At 35.3% G+C, this 20,646-nt stretch overlaps 5 protein-coding genes across 5 annotated transcripts; all 5 read right to left on the bottom strand.

Moving 5' to 3' along the window:
• Positions 1–535: 535 nt before the first annotated feature.
• LOC128169750 (uncharacterized) lies at positions 536–1,604 on the bottom strand. Its single transcript, XM_052835837.1, has 2 exons — positions 1,082–1,604; positions 536–935 (listed from the first exon to the last, which is right to left on the bottom strand). The coding sequence occupies exons 1-2, from the start codon at positions 1,602–1,604 to the stop codon at positions 730–732; spliced, it is 729 nt and encodes a 242-aa protein (XP_052691797.1). The 3' UTR covers positions 536–729.
• Positions 1,605–2,729: 1,125 nt separating this feature from the next.
• On the bottom strand, positions 2,730–5,630 carry LOC128169759 (uncharacterized). The gene has a single exon (XM_052835843.1). The coding sequence runs from the start codon at positions 5,418–5,420 to the stop codon at positions 2,850–2,852; it is 2,571 nt and encodes an 856-aa protein (XP_052691803.1). The 5' UTR covers positions 5,421–5,630; the 3' UTR covers positions 2,730–2,849.
• Positions 5,631–9,038: 3,408 nt separating this feature from the next.
• Positions 9,039–10,124, bottom strand: LOC128169762 (uncharacterized). Its single transcript, XM_052835845.1, has 2 exons — positions 9,602–10,124; positions 9,039–9,455 (listed from the first exon to the last, which is right to left on the bottom strand). Exons 1-2 carry the CDS (start codon positions 10,122–10,124, stop codon positions 9,250–9,252), a joined length of 729 nt encoding a protein of 242 aa, XP_052691805.1. The 3' UTR covers positions 9,039–9,249.
• A 1,125-nt stretch (positions 10,125–11,249) lies between these two features.
• LOC128169760 (uncharacterized) lies at positions 11,250–14,148 on the bottom strand. Its single transcript, XM_052835844.1, has one exon. The coding sequence runs from the start codon at positions 13,938–13,940 to the stop codon at positions 11,370–11,372; it is 2,571 nt and encodes an 856-aa protein (XP_052691804.1). The 5' UTR covers positions 13,941–14,148; the 3' UTR covers positions 11,250–11,369.
• Positions 14,149–17,522: 3,374 nt separating this feature from the next.
• On the bottom strand, positions 17,523–20,153 carry LOC128169758 (uncharacterized). The gene is made up of 5 exons (XM_052835842.1): positions 20,023–20,153; positions 19,039–19,228; positions 18,717–18,772; positions 18,132–18,626; positions 17,523–17,985 (listed from the first exon to the last, which is right to left on the bottom strand). Exons 3-5 carry the CDS (start codon positions 18,739–18,741, stop codon positions 17,780–17,782), a joined length of 726 nt encoding a protein of 241 aa, XP_052691802.1. The 5' UTR covers positions 18,742–18,772; positions 19,039–19,228; positions 20,023–20,153; the 3' UTR covers positions 17,523–17,779.
• Positions 20,154–20,646: the final 493 nt, after the last annotated feature.

The raw sequence follows: 20,646 nt of genomic DNA, 5'->3' as shown, positions 1-20,646 counted from the left end.
CCCATGCAGGGTTCAACATCAAGTTTATGGTTTCAGGTTTAAATGTAAGGTCAAATGGCTGCTAAAGAAATTTAACCTAAACTACAATCACTATATATATATCAATCCACCTTTAACTCCGCCCTTCAAAGACCACGTGACAATTCGGTGACATTGACGAGTTGATACAGCAAATGATTTCGTAAATATGCCTTTACCCTAACCCTAACCCTTACCCTAACCCTAACCCCTAACCCTAACCCTAACCCTAACCCTTTAGGGTCATCCCGGGTTTATCATCTAAAATCTAATCCCAGACCTTGATATTCGGGGATAATGTTGTACAGAGGCTGTTGAAATTAAGTATACATTAAACTTTCCCAAACTTGGATTTTTAAAGGGATAAAGTTTTATCCACTATGTATAACTGATGTTGCGCTGGGCGGACTGTTGAAAAACTAACCAACAAATTATTTTAAAGATCATTCGTTTATTAGTTTTCATATTTGTTGTTAAAACATACTCATTGTTTACTCTTATCAAAAATGACATCAACATATATTTTATGAAGTTACTTTCCTTACATCAACATAATGTTAATATAATATATAGCTTCCTGCTTCTTTTACCTTTCATTACTTTAGCAAATTTCCTTGCACTAACAAAAGGTTTACATAAAGGATAACATAAATGATAAGCAATACTTAGTGAACAGATGCTTTTCTTTTTACACAAACCATAAGCAAACTTTTATTGCAAATCATTCCCAACCAAGTTGTTTAGCTCTTGCTGGAGCTTTGTTCTTTCGTTGATTGCTCTTTTCTTCTTGACTATTTTCTTTACTTTGTCCTGTAAATAGTTGGTGAAATCCCCGCGAACGTCTGGCTTCCATCCCTCGCTCCATATGCGATCCTCCACACCATCTTTTATCAAATTTTGGATGTCTACCATTTTTGCTATTGTAACAAAACAACACTTTTTGAGTTCTCATTCTATCTCAAAGCATAAGCATTACGAATAAATGAAACTGGCATTCATTCTTTTATCTTAATTTAAGTATAAACGTTTCCCCGTTGCTATACATGGAGTATATTATACTTACTTGGAGAAATGGTTTCCTGCAATCCCAGCCAGTAATGAATGTACGCTAGCTGTAACTTCGAAACTTTTTCCTGTTCTTTGCGGTAGCTCCTTTCGATGCTCTTGAACACTTCCGCGACTTCTTTTCTTATGTTTTCATTTAATTCTTCCACAGATGTCGCGATCTTAGCTTCTGTTTCCTCTTCTTCAAATTCTTCATTGTCTATCATTTTTCTCTTTTTAGGATTTACTAGAGCCATTTCTAACTCGTCTATTCTCGAGTTCACTTGACTAATTTGGAAGGAAAGTGCGTTTTCAAATTCAGGCTTCACCTCTTTATCAATTTTCTTATGAATCTGGTCCAAATCAGCTTCGAACTTGGCACATTCTGTTCCCGAGTCCAATTTTTTTTCAAGGTTTTCAAGCTTAATACCAACTTCTCTTATTTTACGACTGAACTTCCCGAGAGTCTCAAGGACAAATTTTCTTAAGGCTTCATACTTTGGATCGTTTTCATCTATCAAATATGATTCAAAAACATGCATGTAAAGTTGTAATATGCTTGCTATATTAAACAATGTTTCAATATCTATGTTATAAAAATTACCTTCGGATAGCCAGTCATTCTCCATACTGCTATTTAATTCAAGACAAGTGAGGAATCTGTAATGCACAGGAACATCGTAAAATAATTAAAATAAACGTATGTGACAAAATATTTTGTTTTATAAGAACAAAACCAATTGTGTTTGATTGAGTCATTTTAATCTTATCTATGGAAGTCTGTACATATTCTAAAATTGTAGAATGATTTAATATTATTATTTTTTTATTTGAACTTCCTTTAGACAAACAAGAAATTAATTTTGCATTCTAAACATTCTTTATCATTAGGTATACTGATTACTTTCAATTAATGAATTGCTTACCTCTCCTAAGAAAATCACCGTCTGCACTGAAGGAGTGACAAGGAAACAATGACTGTGCTTTCTGTGTTAACGTTAGCAGGCGCTCTGAGTGATGGGAAAGACTAGTTAACACGGCTTGTGTATCATCAATCCATAAGCTCAACGTTCGAGTAAGCATTTGCAACTGCCAAATATTAGTGTATACTTTGTCCTGTAATTGCAAGTTATGGTAAAAGATTATCTTGCCGTTTTAAATTATAAAACAGTTCAAAAAGAAGTGAAATAGTTCATTTATACTTTTTTGTGCGTGATTTATTTAGTACGCCATGTTTGCGGACAAAGATCTGTCTGCGAACTTAAACCATTAATAAATTATACACTATGATAAAAAAAAAATTCAAAACATTTTCAATTTTCTTATTCAACATAAATGGAGACTTTGTGAAATCATGACCTTGAAGAAAAAAAAACCCTTTCTCAGTATTTAATTGAAGTTCTTAGTTCATTAGGTTGATTCACAAGAAACTTTTAGCCATCTAAACAATTTTTTATTCTTAAGTACTTCCATTCTCTACACAATACATTATCAAAAAATAGACTTGACGGAAACTATTTAAGAAGTTAAAAAAAATGTTCTACATTTCACAAACTCCCTGATAAATGTTTGATAAAGAAATAAAAGTCAAAGATTACTTTTTTCACATTTACTTCCAAATTAAATACTCAGACAAAAATAAACTTGGACAAAATTTATTTGCTTTAGTGATTGCCGATGTAGAAATTCCGAAATCAACAATATCCTGCTTATAATCAAACATGACTTATAACTCACATAACTGTTAAATGTAAATGCAATTAAATTATGCTTCTTGCAGCATATATTTACTTATTTGAAAGTCTTTGTAGTTTTGTTTCAAAAGCCCGAAATGTACGGAAAGGAATATTTGATCTTAAACACTGTAATTTAAAGCGTTCGTATTTTTCACGAATGGTAACTTCTGCCAACCTTTGAGCATGCAGGAATTCCAACTCTTGGGCTGACCAGGGAGCTTTCAAGGATGTAGAAATCGGGAAGCAAGTGGAAGTTCTTCGATGTCCGATGTCTTTATCAAATAGAATAGGGTCATCGTCAGCATTGTCATGATCGACGTATTTTGGGGGGAGTTCTTCGACTTTATTGTCATTGGTAGTAACCTCTTCTGATTGCTTTGTTTCTCCCTTCTTCGTACTTTTCTTTTCTGCTCCTGTCAACATTTCAAGTTTATGTGGGATAGTGAAGTGCAAGCGATTTAACTGCAAATTGCGAAATCTAAAGCTGGCCAATTGCAACTTTGACAAAATCTCCAAGGCGATGAGTTTGTTTTTATCTACCGGTAGGTCGATCGTCAGTAAAGCTAACCTGTCATATTCGACATATTGGCCCTGCATCAAAAGTGCAATACAGCTGATATACGTCATTGTTATTACTAATTGTTCCATATCCATATTTTCTTTCTGGAGCCTTCGAAGGCACATTGTTAACCAAGGAAGAATCTTTGGGGTTTTCTTAATCTTACTTGGGTATATTAGCCCCCGTTTTTCCAATTCACCTCTTACTAAATCTGATATTGTGACAAGTGTGTTTTCTGTGATATCTGTAGAACGTTTGTCATATACAACCGTCAAGAATTTATCATTAAATGACCAAGTCAGTGTCATATTTCCATGCCTGTCATATGTTGTAACAGCAGGAAAATGTTTAAGGTCAAGTTCAAGAATACCAGCTTTTATGACTTCTGCCACTGATATATTACTTTTATCCAAGAGCAGGTACAAGCTGGGGAAAACCATTTGGGAATTTGTTCTTCTGTTTGTTGTTAACAGTTTGACCAGCGATCTAATTGTTACAGCACCGACTGTCTTAAATGTTGTCTTGCAAGATTTTATCTCTCGTAGGAAATCTTCAAAAAGAACGTAACTGGCAGCCTTGCCAGTTTCGTGCAGGTCATGTAGTAAGGCAACAACCAAATGTCGACCAATGACTCCATAGCTGCCATCCAAGTGATCGTGCAATCCCACTGACCGTTTTATCATCTTAGATATGACCTCAGATGTTGTCCATATTTCTTGTGGGGGAATGCTATATTCGTTTTGCATACAGGTTGAGTACACTTCTAAAGATAGAAATCCATAGTGGTCAGTTGAACTTCTACTGGGACCAAGAGCTCCTGGTCCTAGATTGATAGAGTAAGATGTACTCCTTCCACAAAGTGGCTTTCCCCACAAAAGTTTTTCGGAGGCTAGTTCCAACTGATAGGATTGCCAGGTGGCACGCACATTTCCTGTTTTTTTATACTCGTTCAATAATTCTTTAAGTTCCTTGCAAATCCATAAACCCAAATGTCGAATGCATGTTAGAATATGCAAAGGAAAAGGCACCAACAGAGGTACAGTTTCTAAAAGTACTTCTAGATTGGTTAAATTAATAAAATCCATAGCATTTATATGGTCAGCAACTGAATCCTGCGAAACAACAAATTCAATCCTACATGTACTTCTCCTTAGTAATGTCCAGTTGCTTTGCAATGTAGATATATAATGATCAGCGTCGCGTAGGAATGCCTCTGCTGTCGATCGTGGGAAACACATACCTCCAACAATGCAACCCGACACTGGATGATATCGACAATTGGGTTGACGATGTGGAATGTCAGCGTAAAGTTGAACAAACTGCACCTCGTGTGGAAAACGACAAATCGTCCGCAAACAAGTTTTGATATCCATTGGTCTTCCATCTAGATTGCTCTGATAGTTGGCACAGTCTTTGAATGATAAGCATGTACAAAGTGTTCCTCTGTGGCCGATGATTTGTTGCAATCCCGCAGTAGACCAAAGAAGATCAACTTCTTCAGAGTCTGACAGTATGTTTGCAGCAACATGGATAGTTGTACGCAATGTAAATTGGGTATTAAAATCTGACAATGATAATCCACAGGTCATTTTTTCACCAAAGCGGAAGCAAAATATGATTGGTCTCAAAAGTCCAGTTTGGGTCAGTTGGTTTAAAGATGCTTGCAAAGCATCGAGTATTGCATAACAATCGTCAGGTAAAATGAACATTTTTCGAACGTCATTAATGTCATTCTTTTCGAGAGTTCTTCTAGCCTCTCCACGCAAAGCAAGAGCCATTAGTGTATTTTTAAAATTCTCTCTCAGCTGAAGAAATGTGGCGAGGGCTTGTTGTCTCACTTGCTGAATGGATAATGCAACTGAATGCATCTGGTGCATAGGAATTAAAGCTATCCAACATTCCCACCCTCTTTCATAAAATAGCTGGAACCCTAAGCTGTTTGAGAAGGTCATAAGTTCGCTTTTACTGTATTCTGTTAATCTGACGTGCTTTTTCAAAAAGCCTCTAACGTTCCGTAGACTTGCATTATCATTTGGAAACAGTGTGATATGTCTCACGGGCATTCTTATTGCGGCCAAAGATTTAAACTCCACAACGCATCCATCAATGTCAAAGGAATATCTCAACCATACTTCTCTTTCTACTTCATCGACTGTCAGACATCTTCCAAAAATCCGATCATCCCTTCTTAAAAAGAGTTGTGGTGTTTCAGATACAGAATTGTACGCCTTGGCTAGGTTGAAATTCTCCAACACCGTTTCAGAAAAAGTTTGTTCCGTGTCTTCCATATCCATCTAAAAATTTTTAAAAATATGACATGTTTAGACACTCGTAATGAGAAAAGCTTTTTTTTTAATAATATCTAATTTTCAACTTAGATGATGATAAGAAATAATTACCCGGCATTATATCTCAATTAATTAATTTTTTAACAAAAATATATATTAAACTCTATTCTCAAAGATCAACCTTGGGTTAAACCCGAGTATAGTCTAGGGTATATTCCGGGGTAAACCTAAATATAACTCGGCCTTTACCATGGTTTAATCCAGGTACACCCGGGTAAAACCCAGGGTATACGCTGGGTTTAACCAAGAGTATGCCCGAGTTTAACACAGATTAAACGCGGGTTTAACCCAGAGTATACCCAGGTTTAACCCAGGGTATACTCGGGTTTAACCCAGGGTATACCCGGGTTTAACCCAGGGTATACCCGGGTTTAACCCAGGGTATACCCGGGGTAAACCCAGGGTATACCCGGGTTAAACCCGGGATAAACTCAGGGTATACCCGGGTTAAACCCCGGATATACCCGGGTTTAACCCAGGGTATACCCTGGGTACACCAAGGGTATACCCGGGACAAACCCAGGGTATACCCGGGGTATACCCAGGGTAAACTCAGTTGATCCCAGTGTATACACGGGTTCAACACAGAGTAAAACAATGTTAGACCTTAAGTTTAATGAGCCAAAGTTTTTAACGTAATTATCTTAATTAAGTATATCAAAAAGTTTCATTAATATCAATCATTCACTATATTTGATGAATATCTTGCTACAATTGAAATTTAATTGCAAACTATAGATCAATTCAATAGTCTATCAATTACTACAAGGAATAACTACTATGTTTATAAAATTTCATATCTATTGCTACTTAACATTAGAATGCAGGATAATGAGCAATTAAATAATGATATTAAAAAATGCAGCTACCTTTAACAAGTGAAAAACCCATATAATCCAACAAAGTCACAATCAAAAGAATGATAAAACACCAAATCATCAGATATTTATAGAAAGAAATGAATGACAGTCACGTGGATTAATAGGCGGAGTCCCGCATTCCCGCACACGCATCTCGTCAAAGTGCCTATACCCTAACCCTAACCCTAACCCTAACCCTAACCCTTAACCTAAACCTAACCCTAACCCCAACATAACCCTAACCCTAACCCTAACCCTAACCCTAACCCTAATTGATTTCTGTAAATTTTAATGCAAACCGGAACATTAAATGATTTTTATTTTCGTCTTAAAAGAGCTTCTACTGAAGTATAAGTTCAAAACTTAACCCCCATGCAGGGTTCAACATCAAGTTTATGGTTTCAGGTTTAAATGTAAGGTCAAATGGCTGCTAAAGAAATTTAACCTAAACTACAATCACTATATATATATCAATCCACCTTTAACTCCGCCCTTCAAAGACCACGTGACAATTCGGTGACATTGACGAGTTGATACAGCAAATGATTTCGTAAATATGCCTTTACCCTACTTCAATTTAACCGAAACACTTACCCTAAACCTAACCCTAACCCTTAACCTAAGCCTAACCCTAACCCCAACCCAACCCTAACCCTAAACCTAACGCCAACCCAACCCTAACCCTAACCCTAACCCTAAACCTGCTTTGATTAATATGTGCACCCTAAATTACCTGTTATTAAATGAATTCAAGGGAAAATCAGCATTAATTAAGTGTGAGAAATCATTTTATTCAGAAATTGCAGCCCAAAAAAGAGCTCATAATTTTCAGTTCATACAGAGAAAATTAGTATAGTGAGTCTCTAAGAAAAACTCCTAAATCTTTTTGAATTTATCCTGGCACCCTTTTTTAACTTTTATTACATCAATACAAGGAAATAACCAGTAAAATTTAAAAGAAAAGTGCTTTGAACTTGAATTTAAACCTCCATGAAGGAACCCATGGTTTTTGGCTTCGCGTTGAAATGTCAGTACAGTTAATCACACAGGACACCTACTTAGTCTTTTTGTGTAAATATTTGCAGCCTAACTTATCTTTTATAACATCAATACAAAGAAATAAAACAGCATTAGTTAAGTGATAAATGCTTTTGTTAAAAAATTCCACCCCAATGACAGAACCCATGATTATCTGTTTCTCATTAAATTATCAGTATGGTTAATCACCAAGGGAAACTCCTAAATCTTTTGGAATCTATCCTGGCACCTTTTTCTGTATCTTTTCAACATCAATACAAAGAAATAACCAGTAAGATTTCAAAGAAATGTGCTTTTAACTTGAATTTAAACCTCCATGAGGGAACCCATGGTTTTCGGCTTCGCGTTGAAATGTCAGTACAATTTAATCACATAGGAAACCTACTAAGTCTCTTTGTTTTAATATTTGCAGCCTAATCTATCTTTTATTACATCAATACAAAGAAATAGACAGCATTAGTTAAATGATAAATGCTTTTGTTTAAAAGTTCCACCCCAATGAATTAGCCCATGACTTTCTGTTTCTCGTTAAATTATCTGTATGGTCAATCAACAAGGAAACCTTCTAAATGTTTTGGAATATATTGCTTATATTACAGTAATCTTAATCATAGACAATCAGTTGAAATCGAAGAACCTTTTGGTAGCAAGGGACAGTTTCGGGGGGAAAAAGTACCCGTCCAATTTTTTTGGTAAAATTGAGAGTTGCTATACTTGAAGGCTTATAAGTGTTGTTAATATTCATGAAATGATTGTTAATGATTATCATTAGTTAGAGGGGGGACTCTTGTTGAAATTGATTTGCAATATGTAGGCCTAATTGATTTCTGTAAATTTTAATGCAAACCGGAACATTAAATGATTTTTATTTTCGTCTTAAAAGAGCTTCTACTGAAGTATAAGTTCAAAACTTAACCCCCATGCAGGGTTCAACATCAAGTTTATGGTTTCAGGTTTAAATGTAAGGTCAAATGGCTGCTAAAGAAATTTAACCTAAACTACAATCACTATATATATATCAATCCACCTTTAACTCCGCCCTTCAAAGACCACGTGACAATTCGGTGACATTGACGAGTTGATACAGCAAATGATTTCGTAAATATGCCTTTACCCTAACCCTAACCCTTACCCTAACCCTAACCCCTAACCCTAACCCTAACCCTAACCCTTTAGGGTCATCCCGGGTTTATCATCTAAAATCTAATCCCAGACCTTGATATTCGGGGATAATGTTGTACAGAGGCTGTTGAAATTAAGTATACATTAAACTTTCCCAAACTTGGATTTTTAAAGGGATAAAGTTTTATCCACTATGTATAACTGATGTTGCGCTGGGCGGACTGTTGAAAAACTAACCAACAAATTATTTTAAAGATCATTCGTTTATTAGTTTTCATATTTGTTGTTAAAACATACTCATTGTTTACTCTTATCAAAAATGACATCAACATATATTTTATGAAGTTACTTTCCTTACATCAACATAATGTTAATATAATATATAGCTTCCTGCTTCTTTTACCTTTCATTACTTTAGCAAATTTCCTTGCACTAACAAAAGGTTTACATAAAGGATAACATAAATGATAAGCAATACTTAGTGAACAGATGCTTTTCTTTTTACACAAACCATAAGCAAACTTTTATTGCAAATCATTCCCAACCAAGTTGTCTAGCTCTTGCTGGAGCTTTGTTCTTTCGTTGATTGCTCTTTTCTTCTTGACTATTTTCTTTACTTTGTCCTGTAAATAGTTGGTGAAATCCCCGCGAACGTCTGGCTTCCATCCCTCGCTCCATATGCGATCCTCCACACCATCTTTTATCAAATTTTGGATGTCTACCATTTTTGCTATTGTAACAAAACAACACTTTTTGAGTTCTCATTCTATCTCAAAGCATAAGCATTACGAATAAATGAAACTGGCATTCATTCTTTTATCTTAATTTAAGTATAAACGTTTCCCCGTTGCTATACATGGAGTATATTATACTTACTTGGAGAAATGGTTTCCTGCAATCCCAGCCAGTAATGAATGTACGCTAGCTGTAACTTCGAAACTTTTTCCTGTTCTTTGCGGTAGCTCCTTTCGATGCTCTTGAACACTTCCGCGACTTCTTTTCTTATGTTTTCATTTAATTCTTCCACAGATGTCGCGATCTTAGCTTCTGTTTCCTCTTCTTCAAATTCTTCATTGTCTATCATTTTTCTCTTTTTAGGATTTACTAGAGCCATTTCTAACTCGTCTATTCTCGAGTTCACTTGACTAATTTGGAAGGAAAGTGCGTTTTCAAATTCAGGCTTCACCTCTTTATCAATTTTCTTATGAATCTGGTCCAAATCAGCTTCGAACTTGGCACATTCTGTTCCCGAGTCCAATTTTTTTTCAAGGTTTTCAAGCTTAATACCAACTTCTCTTATTTTACGACTGAACTTCCCGAGAGTCTCAAGGACAAATTTTCTTAAGGCTTCATACTTTGGATCGTTTTCATCTATCAAATATGATTCAAAAACATGCATGTAAAGTTGTAATATGCTTGCTATATTAAACAATGTTTCAATATCTATGTTATAAAAATTACCTTCGGATAGCCAGTCATTCTCCATACTGCTATTTAATTCAAGACAAGTGAGGAATCTGTAATGCACAGGAACATCGTAAAATAATTAAAATAAACGTATGTGACAAAATATTTTGTTTTATAAGAACAAAACCAATTGTGTTTGATTGAGTCATTTTAATCTTATCTATGGAAGTCTGTACATATTCTAAAATTGTAGAATGATTTAATATTATTATTTTTTTATTTGAACTTCCTTTAGACAAACAAGAAATTAATTTTGCATTCTAAACATTCTTTATCATTAGGTATACTGATTACTTTCAATTAATGAATTGCTTACCTCTCCTAAGAAAATCACCGTCTGCACTGAAGGAGTGACAAGGAAACAATGACTGTGCTTTCTGTGTTAACGTTAGCAGGCGCTCTGAGTGATGGGAAAGACTAGTTAACACGGCTTGTGTATCATCAATCCATAAGCTCAACGTTCGAGTAAGCATTTGCAACTGCCAAATATTAGTGTATACTTTGTCCTGTAATTGCAAGTTATGGTAAAAGATTATCTTGCCGTTTTAAATTATAAAACAGTTCAAAAAGAAGTGAAATAGTTCATTTATACTTTTTTGTGCGTGATTTATTTAGTACGCCATGTTTGCGGACAAAGATCTGTCTGCGAACTTAAACCATTAATAAATTATACACTATGATAAAAAAAAAATTCAAAACATTTTCAATTTTCTTATTCAACATAAATGGAGACTTTGTGAAATCATGACCTTGAAGAAAAAAAAACCCTTTCTCAGTATTTAATTGAAGTTCTTAGTTCATTAGGTTGATTCACAAGAAACTTTTAGCCATCTAAACAATTTTTTATTCTTAAGTACTTCCATTCTCTACACAATACATTATCAAAAAATAGACTTGACGGAAACTATTTAAGAAGTTAAAAAAAATGTTCTACATTTCACAAACTCCCTGATAAATGTTTGATAAAGAAATAAAAGTCAAAGATTACTTTTTTCACATTTACTTCCAAATTAAATACTCAGACAAAAATAAACTTGGACAAAATTTATTTGCTTTAGTGATTGCCGATGTAGAAATTCCGAAATCAACAATATCCTGCTTATAATCAAACATGACTTATAACTCACATAACTGTTAAATGTAAATGCAATTAAATTATGCTTCTTGCAGCATATATTTACTTATTTGAAAGTCTTTGTAGTTTTGTTTCAAAAGCCCGAAATGTACGGAAAGGAATATTTGATCTTAAACACTGTAATTTAAAGCGTTCGTATTTTTCACGAATGGTAACTTCTGCCAACCTTTGAGCATGCAGGAATTCCAACTCTTGGGCTGACCAGGGAGCTTTCAAGGATGTAGAAATCGGGAAGCAAGTGGAAGTTCTTCGATGTCCGATGTCTTTATCAAATAGAATAGGGTCATCGTCAGCATTGTCATGATCGACGTATTTTGGGGGGAGTTCTTCGACTTTATTGTCATTGGTAGTAACCTCTTCTGATTGCTTTGTTTCTCCCTTCTTCGTACTTTTCTTTTCTGCTCCTGTCAACATTTCAAGTTTATGTGGGATAGTGAAGTGCAAGCGATTTAACTGCAAATTGCGAAATCTAAAGCTGGCCAATTGCAACTTTGACAAAATCTCCAAGGCGATGAGTTTGTTTTTATCTACCGGTAGGTCGATCGTCAGTAAAGCTAACCTGTCATATTCGACATATTGGCCCTGCATCAAAAGTGCAATACAGCTGATATACGTCATTGTTATTACTAATTGTTCCATATCCATATTTTCTTTCTGGAGCCTTCGAAGGCACATTGTTAACCAAGGAAGAATCTTTGGGGTTTTCTTAATCTTACTTGGGTATATTAGCCCCCGTTTTTCCAATTCACCTCTTACTAAATCTGATATTGTGACAAGTGTGTTTTCTGTGATATCTGTAGAACGTTTGTCATATACAACCGTCAAGAATTTATCATTAAATGACCAAGTCAGTGTCATATTTCCATGCCTGTCATATGTTGTAACAGCAGGAAAATGTTTAAGGTCAAGTTCAAGAATACCAGCTTTTATGCCTTCTGCCACTGATATATTACTTTTATCCAAGAGCAGGTACAAGCTGGGGAAAACCATTTGGGAATTTGTTCTTCTGTTTGTTGTTAACAGTTTGACCAGCGATCTAATTGTTACAGCACCGACTGTCTTAAATGTTGTCTTGCAAGATTTTATCTCTCGTAGGAAATCTTCAAAAAGAACGTAACTGGCAGCCTTGCCAGTTTCGTGCAGGTCATGTAGTAAGGCAACAACCAAATGTCGACCAATGACTCCATAGCTGCCATCCAAGTGATCGTGCAATCCCACTGACCGTTTTATCATCTTAGATATGACCTCAGATGTTGTCCATATTTCTTGTGGGGGAATGCTATATTCGTTTTGCATACAGGTTGAGTACACTTCTAAAGATAGAAATCCATAGTGGTCAGTTGAACTTCTACTGGGACCAAGAGCTCCTGGTCCTAGATTGATAGAGTAAGATGTACTCCTTCCACAAAGTGGCTTTCCCCACAAAAGTTTTTCGGAGGCTAGTTCCAACTGATAGGATTGCCAGGTGGCACGCACATTTCCTGTTTTTTTATACTCGTTCAATAATTCTTTAAGTTCCTTGCAAATCCATAAACCCAAATGTCGAATGCATGTTAGAATATGCAAAGGAAAAGGCACCAACAGAGGTACAGTTTCTAAAAGTACTTCTAGATTGGTTAAATTAATAAAATCCATAGCATTTATATGGTCAGCAACTGAATCCTGCGAAACAACAAATTCAATCCTACATGTACTTCTCCTTAGTAATGTCCAGTTGCTTTGCAATGTAGATATATAATGATCAGCGTCGCGTAGGAATGCCTCTGCTGTCGATCGTGGGAAACACATACCTCCAACAATGCAACCCGACACTGGATGATATCGACAATTGGGTTGACGATGTGGAATGTCAGCGTAAAGTTGAACAAACTGCACCTCGTGTGGAAAACGACAAATCGTCCGCAAACAAGTTTTGATATCCATTGGTCTTCCATCTAGATTGCTCTGATAGTTGGCACAGTCTTTGAATGATAAGCATGTACAAAGTGTTCCTCTGTGGCCGATGATTTGTTGCAATCCCGCAGTAGACCAAAGAAGATCAACTTCTTCAGAGTCTGACAGTATGTTTGCAGCAACATGGATAGTTGTACGCAATGTAAATTGGGTATTAAAATCTGACAATGATAATCCACAGGTCATTTTTTCACCAAAGCGGAAGCAAAATATGATTGGTCTCAAAAGTCCAGTTTGGGTCAGTTGGTTTAAAGATGCTTGCAAAGCATCGAGTATTGCATAACAATCGTCAGGTAAAATGAACATTTTTCGAACGTCATTAATGTCATTCTTTTCGAGAGTTCTTCTAGCCTCTCCACGCAAAGCAAGAGCCATTAGTGTATTTTTAAAATTCTCTCTCAGCTGAAGAAATGTGGCGAGGGCTTGTTGTCTCACTTGCTGAATGGATAATGCAACTGAATGCATCTGGTGCATAGGAATTAAAGCTATCCAACATTCCCACCCTCTTTCATAAAATAGCTGGAACCCTAAGCTGTTTGAGAAGGTCATAAGTTCGCTTTTACTGTATTCTGTTAATCTGACGTGCTTTTTCAAAAAGCCTCTAACGTTCCGTAGACTTGCATTATCATTTGGAAACAGTGTGATATGTCTCACGGGCATTCTTATTGCGGCCAAAGATTTAAACTCCACAACGCATCCATCAATGTCAAAGGAATATCTCAACCATACTTCTCTTTCTACTTCATCGACTGTCAGACATCTTCCAAAAATCCGATCATCCCTTCTTAAAAAGAGTTGTGGTGTTTCAGATACAGAATTGTACGCCTTGGCTAGGTTGAAATTCTCCAACACCGTTTCAGAAAAAGTTTGTTCCGTGTCTTCCATATCCATCTAAAAATTTTAAAAAATATGACATGTTTAGACACTCGTAATGAGAAAAGCTTTTTTTTTAATAATATCTAATTTTCAACTTAGATGATGATAAGAAATAATTACCCGGCATTATATCTCAATTAATTAATTTTTTAACAAAAATATATATTAAACTCTATTCTCAAAGATCAACCTTGGGTTAAACCCGAGTATAGTCTAGGGTATATTCCGGGGTAAACCTAAATATAACTCGGCCTTTACCATGGTTTAATCCAGGTACACCCGGGTAAAACCCAGGGTATACGCTGGGTTTAACCAAGAGTATGCCCGAGTTTAACACAGATTAAACGCGGGTTTAACCCAGAGTATACCCAGGTTTAACCCAGGGTATACTCGGGTTTAACCCAGGGTATACCCGGGTTTAACCCAGGGTATACCCGGGTTTAACCCAGGGTATACCCGGGGTAAACCCAGGGTATACCCGGGTTAAACCCGGGATAAACTCAGGGTATACCCGGGTTAAACCCCGGATATACCCGGGTTTAACCCAGGGTATACCCTGGGTACACCAAGGGTATACCCGGGACAAACCCAGGGTATACCCGGGGTATACCCAGGGTAAACTCAGTTGATCCCAGTGTATACACGGGTTCAACACAGAGTAAAACAATGTTAGACCTTAAGTTTAATGAGCCAAAGTTTTTAACGTAATTATCTTAATTAAGTATATCAAAAAGTTTCATTAATATCAATCATTCACTATATTTGATGAATATCTTGCTACAATTGAAATTTAATTGCAAACTATAGATCAATTCAATAGTCTATCAATTACTACAAGGAATAACTACTATGTTTATAAAATTTCATATCTATTGCTACTTAACATTAGAATGCAGGATAATGAGCAATTAAATAATGATATTAAAAAATGCAGCTACCTTTAACAAGTGAAAAACCCATATAATCCAACAAAGTCACAATCAAAAGAATGATAAAACACCAAATCATCAGATATTTATAGAAAGAAATGAATGACAGTCACGTGGATTAATAGGCGGAGTCCCGCATTCCCGCACACGCATCTCGTCAAAGTGCCTATACCCTAACCCTAACCCTAACCCTAACCCTAACCCTTAACCTAAACCTAACCCTAACCCCAACATAACCCTAACCCTAACCCTAACCCTAACCCTAACCCTAATTGATTTCTGTAAATTTTAATGCAAACCGGAACATTAAATGATTTTTATTTTCGTCTTAAAAGAGCTTCTACTGAAGTATAAGTTCAAAACTTAACCCCCATGCAGGGTTCAACATCAAGTTTATGGTTTCAGGTTTAAATGTAAGGTCAAATGGCTGCTAAAGAAATTTAACCTAAACTACAATCACTATATATATATCAATCCACCTTTAACTCCGCCCTTCAAAGACCACGTGACAATTCGGTGACATTGACGAGTTGATACAGCAAATGATTTCGTAAATATGCCTTTACCCTACTTCAATTTAACCGAAACACTTACCCTAAACCTAACCCTAACCCTTAACCTAAGCCTAACCTTAACCCCAACCCAACCCTAACCCTAAACCTAACGCCAACCCAACCCTAACCCTAACCCTAACCCTAAACCTGCTTTGATTAATATGTGCACCCTAAATTACCTGTTATTAAATGAATTCAAGGGAAAATCAGCATTAATTAAGTGTGAGAAATCATTTTATTCAGAAATTGCAGCCCAAAAAAGAGCTCATAATTTTCAGTTCATACAGAGAAAATTAGTATAGTGAGTCTCTAAGAAAAACTCCTAAATCTTTTTGAATTTATCCTGGCACCCTTTTTTAACTTTTATTACATCAATACAAGGAAATAACCAGTAAAATTTAAAAGAAAAGTGCTTTGAACTTGAATTTAAACCTCCATGAAGGAACCCATGGTTTTTGGCTTCGCGTTGATATGTCAGTACAGTTAATCACACAGGACACCTACTTAGTCTTTTTGTGTAAATATTTGCAGCCTAACTTATCTTTTATAACATCAATACAAAGAAATAAAACAGCATTAGTTAAGTGATAAATGCTTTTGTTAAAAAATTCCACCCCAATGACAGAACCCATGATTATCTGTTTCTCATTAAATTATCAGTATGGTTAATCACCAAGGGAAACTCCTAAATCTTTTGGAATCTATCCTGGCACCTTTTTCTGTATCTTTTCAACATCAATACAAAGAAATAACCAGTAAGATTTCAAAGAAATGTGCTTTTAACTTGAATTTAAACCTCCATGAGGGAACCCATGGTTTTCGGCTTCGCGTTGAAATGTCAGTACAATTTAATCACATAGGAAACCTACTAAGTCTCTTTGTTTTAATATTTGCAGCCTAATCTATCTTTTATTACATCAATACAAAGAAATAGACAGCATTAGTTAAATGATAAATGCTTTTGTTTAAAAGTTCCACCCCAATGAATTAGCCCATGACTTTCTGTTTCTCGTTAAATTATCTGTATGGTCAATCAACAAGGAAACCTTCTAAATGTTTTGGAATATATTGCTTATATTACAGTAATCTTAATCATAGACAATCAGTTGAAATCGAAGAACCTTTTGGTAGCAAGGGACAGTTTCGGGGGGAAAAAGTACCCGTCCAATTTTTTTGGTAAAATTGAGAGTTGCTATACTTGAAGGCTTATAAGTGTTGTTAATATTCATGAAATGATTGTTAATGATTATCATTAGTTAGAGGGGGGACTCTTGTTGAAATTGATTTGCAATATGTAGGCCTAATTGATTTCTGTAAATTTTAATGCAAACCGGAACATTAAATGATTTTTATTTTCGTCTTAAAAGAGCTTCTACTGAAGTATAAGTTCAAAACTTAACCCCCATGCAGGGTTCAACATCAAGTTTATGGTTTCAGGTTTAAATGTAAGGTCAAATGGCTGCTAAAGAAATTTAACCTAAACTACAATCACTATATATATATCAATCCACCTTTAACTCCGCCCTTCAAAGACCACGTGACAATTCGGTGACATTGACGAGTTGATACAGCAAATGATTTCGTAAATATGCCTTTACCCTAACCCTAACCCTTACCCTAACCCTAACCCCTAACCCTAACCCTAACCCCGAGCTAACCCTGATGTTTAGGGTCATCCCGGGTTTATCATCTAAAATCTAATCCCAGACCTTGATATTCGGGGATAATGTTGTACAGAGGCTGTTGAAATTAAATATACATTAAACTTTCCCAAACTTGGATTTTTAAAGGGATAAAGTTTTATCCACTATGTATTACTGATGTTGCGCTGGGCGGACTGTTGAAAAACTAACCAACAAATTATTTTAAAGATCATTCGTTTATTAGTTTTCATATTTGTTGTTAAAACATACTCATTTTTTACTCTTATCAAAAATGACATCAACATATATTTTATGAAGTTACTTTCCTTACATCAACATAATGTTAATATAATATATAGCTTCCTGCTTCTTTTACCTTTCATTACTTTAGCAAATTTCCTTGCACTAACAAAAGGTTTACATAAAGGATAACATAAATGATAAGCAATACTTAGTGAACAGATGCTTTTCTTTTTACACAAACCATAAGCAAACTTTTATTGCAAATCATTCCCAACCAAGTTGTCTAGCTCTTGCTGGAGCTTTGTTCTTTCGTTGATTGCTCTTTTCTTCTTGACTATTTTCTTTACTTTGTCCTGTAAATAGTTGGTGAAATCCCCGCGAACGTCTGGCTTCCATCCCTCGCTCCATATGCGATCCTCCACACCATCTTTTATCAAATTTTGGATGTCTACCATTTTTGCTATTGTAACAAAACAACACTTTTTGAGTTCTCATTCTATCTCAAAGCATAAGCATTACGAATAAATGAAACTGGCATTCATTCTTTTATTTTAATTTATTTATAAACGTTTCCCCGTTGCTATACATGGAGTATATTATACTTACTTGGAGAAATGGTTTCCTGCAATCCCAGCCAGTAATGAATGTACGCTAGCTGTAACTTCGAAACTTTTTCCTGTTCTTTGCGGTAGCTCCTTTCGATGCTCTTGAACACTTCCGCGACTTCTTTTCTTATGTTTTCATTTAATTCTTCCACAGATGTCGCGATCTTAGCTTCTGTTTCCTCTTCTTCAAATTCTTCATTGTCTATCATTTTTCTCTTTTTAGGATTTACTAGAGCCATTTCTAACTCGTCTATTCTCGAGTTCACTTGACTAATTTGGAAGGAAAGTGCGTTTTCAAATTCAGGCTTCACCTCTTTATCAATTTTCTTATGAATCTGGTCCAAATCAGCTTCGAACTTGGCACATTCTGTTCCTGAGTCCAATTTTTTTTCAAGGTTTTCAAGCTTAATACCAACTTCTCTTATTTTACGACTGAACTTCCCGAGAGTCTCAAGGACAAATTCTCTTAAGGCTTCATACTTTGGATCGTTTTCATCTATCAAATATGATTCAAAAACATGCATGTAAAGTTGTAATATGCTTGCTATATTAAACAATGTTTCAATATCTATGTTATAAAAATTACCTTCGGATAGCCAGTCATTCTCCATACTGCTATTTAATTCAAGACAAGTGAGGAATCTGTAATGCACAGGAACATCGTAAAATAATTAAAATAAACGTATGTGACAAAATATTTTGTTTTATAAGAACAAAACCAATTGTGTTTGATTGAGTCATTTTAATCTTATCTATGGAAGTCTGTACATATTCTAAAATTGTAGAATGATTTAATATTATTATTTTTTTATTTGAACTTCCTTTAGACAAACAAGAAATTAATTTTGCATTCTAAACATTCTTTATCATTAGGTATACTGATTACTTTCAATTAATGAATTGCTTACCTCTCCTAAGAAAATCACCGTCTGCACTGAAGGAGTGACAAGGAAACAATGACTGTGCTTTCTGTGTTAACGTTAGCAGGCGCTCTGAGTGATGGGAAAGACTAGTTAACACGGCTTGTGTATCATCAATCCATAAGCTCAACGTTCGAGTAAGCATTTGCAACTGCCAAATATTAGAGTTTACTTTGTCCTGTAATTGCAAGTTATGGTAAAAGATTATCTTGCCGTTTTAAATTATAAAACAGTTCAAAAAGAAGTGAAATAGTTCATTCATACTTTTTTGTGCGTGATTTATTTAGTACGCTATGTTTGCGGACAAAGATCTGTCTGCGAACTTAAACCATTAATAAAATTATACACTATGATAAAAAAAAATTAAAAACATTTTCAATTTTCTTATTCAACATAAATGGAGACTTTGTGAAATCATGACCTTGAAGAAAAAAAACCCTTTCTCAGTATTTAATTGAAGTTCTTAGTTCATTAGGTTGATTCACAAGAAACTTTTAGCCATCTAAAGAATTTTTTATTCTTAAGTACTTCCATTCTCTACACAATACATTATCAAAAAATAGACTCGACGGAAACTATTTAAGAAGTTAAAAAAAATGTTCTAAATTTCACAAACTCCCTGATAAATGTTTGATAAAGAAATAAAAGTCAAAGATTACTTTTTTCACATTTACTTCCAAATTAAATACTCAGACAAAAATAAACTTAGACAAAATTTATTTGCTTTAGTGATTGCCGATGTAGAAATTCCGAAATCAACAATATCCTGCTTATAATCAAACATGACTTATAACTCACATAACTGTTAAATGTAAATGCAATTAAATTATGCTTCTTGCAGCATATATTTACTTATTTGAAAGTCTTTGTAGTTTTGTTTCAAAAGCCCGAAATGTACGGAAAGGAATATTTGATCTTAAACACTGTAATTTAAAGCGTTCGTATTTTTCACGAATGGCAACTTCTGCCAACCTTTGAGCATGCAGGAATTCCAACTCTTGGGCTGACCAGGGAGCTTTCAAGGATGTAGAAATCGGGAAGCAAGTGGAAGTTCTTCGATGTCCGATGTCTTTATCAAATAGAATAGGGTCATCGTCAGCATTGTCATGATCGACGTATTTTGGGGGGAGTTCTTCGATTTTATTGTCATTGGTAGTAACCTCTTCTGATTGCTTTGTTTCTCCCTTCTTCGTACTTTTCTTTTCTGCTCCTGTCACCATTTCAAGTTTATGTGGGATGGTGAAGTGCAAGCGATTTAACTGCAAATTGCGAAATCTAAAGCTGGCCAATTGCAACTTTGACAAAATCTCCAAGGCGATCAGTTTGTTTTTATCTACCGGTAGGTCGATCGTCAGTAAAGCTAACCTGTCATATTCGACATATTGGCCCTGCATCAAAAGTGCAATACAGCTGATATACGTCATTGTTATTACTAATTGTTCCATATCCATATTTTCTTTCTGGAGCCTTCGAAGGCACATTGTTAACCAAGGAAGAATCTTTGGGGTTTTCTTAATCTTACTTGGGTATATTAGCCCCCGTTTTTCCAATTCACCTCTTACTAAATCTGATATTGTGACAAGTGTGTTTTCTGTG

This window comes from Crassostrea angulata, unplaced genomic scaffold, assembly GCF_025612915.1.
Source record: "Crassostrea angulata isolate pt1a10 unplaced genomic scaffold, ASM2561291v2 HiC_scaffold_206, whole genome shotgun sequence".
NCBI classification, from domain to species: Eukaryota; Metazoa; Mollusca; class Bivalvia; order Ostreida; family Ostreidae; genus Magallana; species Magallana angulata.
The sequence above is the reverse complement of the archived record's forward strand: the minus strand, read 5'-3'. Positions and strand labels throughout refer to the sequence as shown.